This window comes from Halichoeres trimaculatus, unplaced genomic scaffold, assembly GCF_033239565.1.
Source record: "Halichoeres trimaculatus isolate MK-OKI-2021-1 unplaced genomic scaffold, fHalTri1.1 fHalTri1_scaffold_14, whole genome shotgun sequence".
In the NCBI taxonomy this organism is placed as follows: domain Eukaryota; kingdom Metazoa; phylum Chordata; class Actinopteri; order Labriformes; family Labridae; genus Halichoeres; species Halichoeres trimaculatus.
Genome location: NW_027437192.1, coordinates 15,825,280 through 15,835,828, shown reverse-complemented (window position 1 = coordinate 15,835,828; position 10,549 = coordinate 15,825,280). Strand labels below are relative to the sequence as shown.

The window sequence follows — 10,549 nt, the reverse complement described above, 5'->3', positions numbered from 1 at the left end:
TAAACCAATAAAATAAGTATTAATATAGTCTGAGAAACCTGAGTTGTTGTTTTCTTTTCTTCAAGTGAATGCAATATGCTTCTGTAAAAATGTAAAAAAATTTTGGCATGTTGACTGCAAGAGTCTGTTTCTTGTTAACGGATCCTGTGTTGATGCAACTCCAGCTTTTCCTCCATTGTGCATTTGCTTTTACACAACTAAGAGTGAGATTTATATAGCCCTCACACGTTACCAATGCTGACATCCCTTGCATACATATATAATTTTGAGCAGACACTAAAAGTTTGTGGTAATGTGAATACAAGTGTCTTACTTTCTCTAATTTTACAAACACTTTACTCAATGCAAGATCTTGATTTCTTTTTCTTTCATAAATTTGACACAAGAATGAAATAAATGAAAATGGAAAATTTAACATAAAAAATTACGAAAAACTGAATAGAAAGCAGAGAAAAGAAGTACTCCATCACACAGGCAGCATTTATAAAATTTATTTATTTATATAGATATATTCATCTATACAATTATGTATGTATGATAGTTCATATACTATAATCATATAGAAATCTATGCATACTGCAATCCTTTCACAGAGGAGAACAGAACCACATGTCAACAATGTTAACACAATGACTGAAGCTCTGGATATCAAAAGGCCAGACATTCTGAATTCACTGACGGAACAAAAAAGATGGCAATCGCGAAAAATATCTGAACACCAGCAACTCAGCTGTCACCTTAACTTCAAATTACAATCACTTCAGTGATGATACAATCATATCTTAATGTGGAACAGTCCCACCTATTCAGTTCATCTACACTCAGCTAAAGTCTGTACACTTTGTAGAACACAGATGACATTTATTCAAGAGGGAGCTGCTGGTGGCTGCAAGACGCTAACGTGTGTCTGAGCCGGAGAGCTCGACACCAACACAGGACAGCAGACATCTGGGTCTCTTTTTTGTTTTCTAGGAGGAAAATGAAGAAAAATGTATCTCCAAGATGTTCAAACAAGTCCATGATTTCATTTTAATGGTTCAGAGCGTCTGTTTCCAACGTGTAGAAATCAGCAAGCAATACAGCGACACTGATATTTGATTTGTCACAATGCCCAAATACTTTAGAAAAAATGACCCGCAACTTCAAAAACACAACATAGCATGTAAAAAAAAAAGAAAGAACTGCATGAAAGCCTGAAAATAAAATGTCTTCTTTTGCTTCCCAAATTCATCCAAATTCAAAACATTCTCCAATTACAACATTCATCTCATTGTCGTCTGCGTTTTAAATTCATTTAAAGACAAGTCTACCGCCTCAGTCGTTCAGTGTTCAGGGGTCTCAAGTTTTTAACTCCCCCCGAGTTACATCAGCACCTTCTTCTCAACTGAATGTGCATCACTGAATAGTGCACACGCAACTCTTAGCATAACAGCTCAATCATAAAAGCAGTCACATATTGCACTATGAATGCAAAAAGTCTACACTATACAGAAAAGTGCTTCTAACATTTGTACACTTGCAAACAAACAGTATGCTACACACAAACACAAGAAACATAAACATCTATCAGTGTGTCTGTATGTACGCATTACCATCACACAGGCTTGACGCCCTACAGTACAGTACAAGAACATTTTATGGTCTTCCTCCCACTGTAAATGTCAGGTTTGAGCTTCCAAAGCATCATGGGAGAAGTGGAGAGGTGCAGGTTTGGTTGGGATGGGAGCTGTGGCCCCCGGGTCCGGTCACAGAGCAGTTACAGTTTGTGTCGGATCAAGTACTACAGGAGACTTCAGGAATGGACCTTGAAGGCGAGCAGCTGCTCAGAGTGCATGTTGTTGAGTGAGCGCAGGTCAGGCAGCTTCAGCAGGAGCTTGGTAAAGATGGCCGACTCGTTCGGGTGGTTCTTGGTGATGAGGCTCCGCAGGGCGCGGATCAGAGTCTCCTGCAGCGCCTCCACTGAGTTCACGTTTTCAATGCCAGAACGATCTGGAAAAACAGATTTAACATCAGAATAAGTGGGAGGAGAGGATTGGATGTAAAATCAGGATCCAATCCAAACCAAACTTCAGACCCACCTGCAGAGACCAGGACCACAGCAGTGAAGAGGCTCATCTCCTCCTCACTTAGCCCCAAGTTGAGGAGTTTTTCACTGAAATCTAACATGGAATTCAGGAGGTCTCCAGCCCCCATGGCCCTCAGAGTGTCCACGCTGTACTTCCTACCACCCAGAAAGGTGACAGTGCGGTCCTTCAAGTCAAACAGAGAAGCAAAGCGAACCACCAAAACCTGCAGAGACAAAAAAAACCCCATCACAGTTACTCTTGGTAGAAACGTCCTGACACGCTCTGAAACCAAAAAATCAAATCTGTGCTACATGAGTCAGGAAAAATGAGGGTACCTCAAAGGTGCCAGCCTTCAGCAGGCTGACCTGGTCTGGCTGGGACAGGTCCCTGAAGCCTGGGATCTTCTTTGCAAACTCCACCACCTCCCTGACAGCAGGGGTGAAGCTGTGTGAAAATTCCTCCCACACCTGGTGGCCGGACTTCTGAGGATCCACCTGAGCAGACGTGTTCATTGGACAAACCTGAGGAAACGACAGACAAACACCACACATTAGTCTCATAGGACTCTTTTAAACCCAGTTATTGAAAATTTTGGGGGGAATTAAAGCTGCACAGGTATTTTGAATTAACAGATTAAATAAGAGTCTGAAATATTGTGTTTTACTGCCCCCAAGTGGCAAAAAAAACTTCCTCTGACCTATCTTAGAAATTACTTTATTTTATTTTTTTTTATAATTGTTACTTCTTCTCACTGGCATCTCCATGAGTTTCTATATTGTCTTCCTGTCTCAATAACTTACCAGGTACATCCTGTTTCCTCCTCTCCAATGGGGCCCGTTGAAAGCTCCGTTGCCGTGGCCCTCAGTGGGTGGAGCTCTGAACGCTCCGTGGTTATAGGCTGGACAGTGGCTGGTGGCAGCAGTCCTGGACAGTCTGAAGGGGCAGTGGTTGGTGTTGTCCTCCTCGTTCCGGGGGCCCAGGCTGGCGGAGGGGTCCTGTGCTGAAATTGTGACCATGTTGTTGCGGTGGTTCTTCCAGGAGTCCTGCAGATCCTCCTTGTGGTTGTTGGAGGTGCTTTGGGCGGAGCCACTGTTCAGGGATCCTGAGGAGGGCGAGGCCTCCACAGTCAGGGTGCTCTGCTCCTGGTTGTACATGAAGGTCTCCTGGTGAGCCCTGGTCACTGAGCCAATCACTTCCTCCTCCCCACTGTCCGATGAGCTGGGGGAGGCTGAGCTGGGGCTGGTGTCCATGGCGACGGTGGGCTCAGGGTCAGAGCTGGAGTCTGATTGGCTGGATGGAGAACGGGCGGAGCTGGTGCTTGTGTCCTCTGAGGTAGCTTCTGTGGCGCTGGCAGTCAGCACTTGGCCGATGGAGATGGTCTGGCTGCTGTTGAGCTGGTTGTTGTTCATCATGTTGTTCATGGCACTCTGCATCTCCAGCAGCATGCGCTGTTTCTCACGCTTAGGGATCCGGCCAAAGCGCACAGCTGAGGAGAGAGGAGAGCAGAGCCTCTTTAGTCTGGAAGTTATGAGGTGAATAAAGCTGTTTTCATGTTTTATGCTTCACTAATGAAATCCTGCTCTCTGATTTTCAACATGCTGGAAAACCAGCCTCAAAAATGTGTGCTTTTAGACAAATAAAACTGACCACAAAATGTGTTTTTGCTGGACACTGGCACACAAACATAGTTATTTTGAGTACCTGAAAGCCCTGTGGGAGGATTTGAAAAGGTTATGAGTTTGTCAAATCAGAAACTGTGGCATTGATTTCTTAAAAGCAGCCAGACTCCTTCCACAAAAGCAGCAATTTAAGCTGGCAGGATAAAGGATTTCCTGGTACGTGGTTAGTTTTCTTAAGAGACTGCTTTGCAGCCGTTACACCCCATTTTGAAATTTCTCCCTCATGCAATGAACTCTAACTATTCATTAGCTTTTTTTATTTAAAAATCAGCTACAACCCATGAATTAAGACATTAAGAGCAGCTGTTAGTGCACTAGAACTGCTGATAAAGAGTTAAATCATTGCTCCCGGTACTCACAGTCTCTAGACATCCCAACCATCAGGCATTTCTTGAAGCGGCACTGCTGGCAGCGGTTCCTGTTGATCCTCATGATGGGGCAGCTCTCGTTCTTAAGGCACTTCTTGTACTGGATGTTTTGCTGGATGCTTCTCCTGAAGAAGCCCTGTGTGTCGAAAAACAACAAATCAATTAAAAAAAATCACTCCAATTAAATGCAGATCTTGTAGTTTAGAGTTTTAATAACCCTGTGAAGTGCTAGCATACTTCAATATGACTCTTTAATGTGTTTTTCTCCCCTCCAGGCATACTATGCACACTACTCCCCACAGTGAACTAGGCCACACAGCCATGTGAAATGCAAGAGGCAGCTAATATTAACATAGGAAGAGTGAACTAGTTTCACTGAGTCTCTGCTTGAAGCCGTGCAGATGGCTCAGCTGGCAGTGACCCACTTCAACTAACGCCCAAAGTCCCTGCAGCAGCGGCCATGACGGTGCTGCTGCAGAACTGACTCTGGTCCAGTGTGTGCGTGTGTGTGTGTGGTGTAGAAGTGGGGGATATGTTGAAAATAATGACCAACAGAGGACCTTAGCATATTGCACATTCACCAACAGGGGACCGGTATGCCACAAGGGGATAATTCAGAGGTAATATTCTGGTCAGGCTCTGTATCATGAGTAACTATATTCAACACCCTTTAAGTGACTTTAAGATGTTCTTCTCCTGTCATAGTGACATTTTAATCCAAAGCACCTGAATATAACTATTATGGAAGTTTATTTGTGAAGAAACAAATAAAGTCTTTTTAACAAATCAATTTCTGGATATATTCTTATTTTATTAAAATTGCCAGTGACAGACAGCTGCTAAGTGATGTAACTTGATAGTCCATTGTTGGTCATGATGGTATGTGTGAGTGTTTGTCTTTGAGTGAGTCTATGGATGGGGGATGGGGAGTTGAGAGAGAAATCTTTACCTTGCATCCCTCGCAGGCATGGACACCATAGTGGAAACCAGATGCCACATCACCACACACTTTACAAAGCAGCACCAGGCCGTTTATTTCTGTTCATTCAAAAACAAATAAAGTGAGTGTTTTTGCCTTTTTTTTTTTTTACTGCTTCGAGTTTATGAAAACTAATGAACTGCAGGCTATATTAAAAGACACCACTCCTAAAATATAAGGGAGGACTATTGGGATATGTAAATTTACCCTTCTAAAAAATCATCAGACAAACTCACTTGTGATTCCACATTTTGCAGTTGAGGATGAGCGTCCGCTTTTTTGAGTCCCTGGAAGGTTTTTGCCATCAGCGGGGAATGCAGGGTCAGCCGGCTGCCCCAGCTGGTGGCGGCTGGGCGAGGAGCCATGTGACGGCGAGGACGACTGGTAGCTGCCGTTGGAGGAGTCGCTGTGGCATGACTCCGGGCTTGAGCTGGAGCTGGATGAGCTGATGTAGGCTATTACGCCCCCTGGTGGACAAAGGTGAAAAGAGCAAAAGGGAGTGAGTTCAAGCTGGGGGGAGGGCGTAAACTTTCCCTTATTTAACTTTTATATCTATACTTCTCCATTTTTAGTTTCCTGTCTTTTAAAAGCATTCACGCTTGATAAAACATTTTCTTTTTAATGTTTCTTCAATACTTTCAGCATTTAAAAATAATCACAGCATTTATCAGACTAAGATTTTGATTTTGTAACCACATTTGTGATATAGGTTTTTGTTTAAGTATGGACACATTTTAGAACAAAATAAATATTGTTAAGCCTAGTGTTTCATTGCTCTAAATGGAAGAAAATTCAGTTTTTAATCTTGATTCTTTTTGCTTCTGTGATGTTTTAGCACAGTAGTCCTCATTTAGACCAGTGGTCCTTTGATTTTCTGCACATAACGTTTGGTTTTCAGTAGATGGCGCTCCTTTTCTCTAGGTCTGTTCTATAATCATTGTGCATGCCAACTTCCTGCTTTTCCCTCTCCCATCTATGAATGATGTGGCCGTAACCATCAGCAGCTCAGGGCAGTTTTGCCGTGGAACCAACAAGCTTAAGGTAAAGAGGGCAGATCACTACACGACAACAGTCGCCTCAGCCAGTAGGAGTCGAGGAGACAGGCTGAGACACTTTTTCTCTCTCAACATAGGCTGACCTGATTTCTTCCTCTGCCACTCTCTATGATTAGGTAACAGGCATTACATAATGTCAGCTTCACAGGGTGTGTGTAGTAGGCAGTCTGGCCCCTCCCTGCAGCCATTCACACATACTGGTATTTAACAAAAAAAATCCACTGCCAGACTACATCCAAAAGCAGTCAATATTATTTGACAGACAGAACACTCAGTGACGTAACTGCCTTATATCATCTCAAGACTGCGCTTCATTTCCTTTGTCTTAATTTCAGAACTGTCTAAACACACTCCCCTTTTGATATGAGCTGATTTTGCATAAAACTGAACAGGAAGATGAAACGTGAATTGTTACACAACTTTTCTGCAGAAATGGCTACAGGTTGCATGCACATGTTGCCTTCAGTTGTGACCCAATTGAAAGCCCACTTTTACCACATTCAATGACATAACATTTCACAGAAAATAGGTATGAGAGAGCCAGTATGCCACATTTGTAAAAGATAGGTTCTGAATGAAACCAGGAGGAACCTAATTGGAGAAAATTTGCATGTGGTGGATGATAACTTTGTTTAAAATTTGTATAAAACTTTCGAGGGTTGTGCAGAAAAACTTGAAGACACAAAATCTTTAAAAATATCTTTTCACCTAAACCCTTCTTGTTGAAAAAAATACCCCAAAAACTGTGATGAAAAACTAGGAAATCTCTTTGAAATTAACCGCCTTGCTCAGAAAAATATAAAGATTTTTTTTTTTTCAAATTCTACGAAATGTGTACATTTTGTTTGGTAAGACTCGAATATGGCTGGTCTGATTTATACAATCAAACTTGGCAAAGGGTGAAACTGAAGAGGAAAATGATGCATTCAAGTTCAATGGGAAAAGCCAAACCTGTTTGTCTAGTTTCATAGATGCTGGTTATGATACATGTTATTGATGAATGAGCAAATAGGAAAAAGAAAATAAAATTTAAAAAAAAGTCCAAGAAGAATGAAGTCAGTCTAATTGTATAAAATTAGCTCCCACAATCTCATTCTCATCCAACATATAAGCTCACATTAAACATCACAGCAATAAAAGTAGTTTTTCAATCGTTATTTGACATATTTATCCAGCAAATTCCCGAATATAACACCAAATTGAACACATAAAACTGCCTGTTCCACAAGCCCTGAACGCCCCATATCTGTAGACACATTTTCAACCCGCCCCCACATGGACCAAGCATGTTCTTTTCCCGGGAAAAGTGGGTCACCGCGAGCTGCTGTTAGATGTCTCACGTGTACCGGCGGCGAGGAACCACACCATCTCGATGGGGGGAATTATGCAATGCCTACGTCACATCACCGCTCGGCCAATCAGCAGCGACGCACGGGTAGCGTAAACACAGGTGCACATGGCTAGCTGTTGGGTCCATGTGAGAGGAGACGACTGCAGTGCTTCTAGAGCCAATCTACTTGGGCAATAACAACAGCCCCCTGGACCTCCTAACCCACTTTAACCAACACACCTTATACACTTAATATTTCACATTTTAAACTGTCAGTTATAAACAAAGCACTTTTAATCAGCTCTCTAGGCTTTTTCATTGAATCTTAGTGGACACAGCACTGAGTTCATTGAAACGAGCAACAAATGAATAACAGTTTAAAACACACTTACCAGCCTTTGTAGACTCCATGTCCAATGGTTTTGGGGGTTTTCCTCCTCCTCTGCTACCTCAGTGCTGAAGCCGTGTTTCTGTTTTAGTGATCAGCAACTGCGAAGTCGCTGATTGATACTCGTCGAGAAACTACAACATGGACATTAACGACGCACAAACCCGCTTTAAACCGTCTAAACTGAAGTCGATAAAGAGAAGCTAACAACAGTCTGATTTTTAAGAGGAAACAAACTCAGAAAACAGACCGAAGTTTTCAGACATTGGTTTCGACGACGCCGAAAAAAAGGCAGCTTTTTGTCCTCGTAAGTCCTGATAAATCCTTCTTCAATAAACGACGGAAAATCAGAGTTTGTATGTTTCCAGTGTAACACGAAATATATTTGGAAAATGAAAATACCGAGTTCAATTCAAAGATTATACAGAGAGACTGCGAACGAAGGCGCTACTCCCCTGGTTTCGTGGACTGGTTTTGCAGTGTCTGTTTCGAGGTAGCGAGCAGTGTGCAACCATGTGACCCACTTCATCGGCTCCTCCTTCCCTGCAGCTCTGCACTGGTGTCAATGTAACCCACTGACATACTTTTCGCCAATCAAAGTGAACAAAGACGGTTGGCAAATACATCCTGTCCAAAAGACACGAGCGTCTCTACATTATGCAGATTTTTACAAAATTAAACTTAAACTCGTGCATGGATGCCGTTTGTGAAGTGTTTACTAAAAAAAGAAAAAGAAAGTGAAAGTGAAGATGTTTGAGAAAAAAAAGGATATGTTTCTTTTACAATTATTTTTCAAAACCTTATTTTCTGTATTATTATTATTATTATTATTATTATTATTATTATATACAGAATGAAATACATGCACTAATTTTTCAGGGAAAAAAGTGACTTAACTGGTTTACATTATAATATAAATATAATGTATTGGTAATTTACAATAATTCACCATGTTTACCCCCTTCCAAATGAAGCAAGACAAGACAAAATTTCAATGTTAAACAGAAACAAATAACAGACATATTAAGAAAAAACAACAACAACAATAGCAACAACTCAACCACATTGGGGATTGGAATAAAAAAAAAAAAGAATCAAACTTTACTTATACTGAAAACTTCTACTGAACCCCAAACATTCATGAGTGGATGTATTTCATTTTCTCAGTTTTCTTGAGGTAATGAGTTAACTTTTGTTGTTTTCCCTGTTACCTAATTTTTCTTGTTATCTCAAGAAAATTAAGCCTGTTTTCCTGAGAATTTGAAGGTGATCTAAAAGTCTAATCCAAGAGATACAAAGGTTTTTATCATCAAATCGATGCAGATATAGAAATCATAATATTGTTCCACTCTCTGATAATATAAATCCAAAATTTAAATAAAACAGAAAAAATATTTATAATGAAATACAGTAAGAGGAAAGAAACAAGAAAGCAGCGTATGTACACAGTGCAGGTAGTGCACTGCTGTGACAGCCTAAGATGTAAAGATGTACCTGGACAGGCTGGCTCTTTAGATTTAGAAAAGTTTTTTATTTGCAGAAACAGCTGAGGTAGTTTCCTTGTATGTAGTTACAGTCAAGGACTCTACCTCAGCTGTTTCTGGACATAATTAGTAGGTTGATCACTATCATTAGTCAACAGGCAGTGAGCTGCCTTGTTCCTCCTGCCCACAGGACTGAGGCAACTGAAGCCTTTTTCTCTTTCTTTGTGCTCAATGAAAAGCACAAAGAAACATCACCTCAGGCTTGTGAACAATCAACCTACTGATTTGATTTTAGAGCACCAGAAAGTTATCTTTTTATCGTTAGATCTTGAGAAAACAACTTAAATTAACTGGTTATCTCAAGAATAATGAGAAAATTACCTTTTATAGTCTCTGTAAATAGAAGTTGCCACTCCTGGCAAATGGCATTTTGTGGTCCTTACTAATTCAGCCCCAGAGGTTAATTTTTTAATATGTGCATACAAAACATTAATATTTGATTTTTTTTTTTCTGCTTGTAGGATTGAATTCTTACCTTTGGGAACATCAGAGAATTTTTAGTTTCAAGTATTTGTGATCTTCGATTCTGAAAACCATCTTTTTTATGAGTGTTACATTTCCATGGAATCTAAAACTTTATTAATGTTTTTTCCCTAAAAAATGTCTGTTGTGTTATCTATTTATTTATGTTTGAGTCAGATTTTTTAAATGGAAGCCCTAAAAGGTCATGGTTGAACTGATGTTTCTCATTTTTTCTCAAGATAACAAAAATAATTGTGGTTAAAAAGATCTTGACTTAATTTTACAATATTTTGAGAAAACAAATCTTGTTTTCTCACAATAAAAAGATAATTCTCAGGCAGTCTAAATGTTGAATCAGTGGGTTAATGGTTGTTATTAACCAAAAACAGCACATCTAGTTGTCTCTCTGCTGCTGCACACATTGAGGTGAGTCAAGCTTATTTCTGCTTTTTTTTTTTTTTGTGGTTTTTAGAATATTTTTTGTACTTCAAGATGGATTATTCCATTGTCTTGAGAAACCTTTTTTTTTTTTGAGTTGATGGGATACTTTATCTCGAGTGGGAAAAATAATTCAAGATCTCTAGAAAACAACGGAATTAACTGTTGTCTTGAGAAAACAAAGAAGATTTTGTAAATGGACTCTTGTGGTTTTGAGGAAGGTAATGTAACAGCTGTTTA

At 40.3% G+C, this 10,549-nt stretch overlaps 1 protein-coding gene across 1 annotated transcript; it reads right to left on the bottom strand.

Moving 5' to 3' along the window:
• Window positions 1-475: 475 nt before the first annotated feature.
• On the bottom strand, window positions 476-8,403 carry nr1d2b (nuclear receptor subfamily 1, group D, member 2b). The gene is made up of 8 exons (XM_074686418.1): window positions 7,870-8,403; window positions 5,329-5,559; window positions 5,063-5,151; window positions 4,105-4,249; window positions 2,867-3,552; window positions 2,402-2,587; window positions 2,079-2,289; window positions 476-1,989 (listed from the first exon to the last, which is right to left on the bottom strand). The coding sequence occupies exons 1-8, from the start codon at window positions 7,886-7,888 to the stop codon at window positions 1,793-1,795; spliced, it is 1,764 nt and encodes a 587-aa protein (XP_074542519.1). The 5' UTR covers window positions 7,889-8,403; the 3' UTR covers window positions 476-1,792.
• Window positions 8,404-10,549: the final 2,146 nt, after the last annotated feature.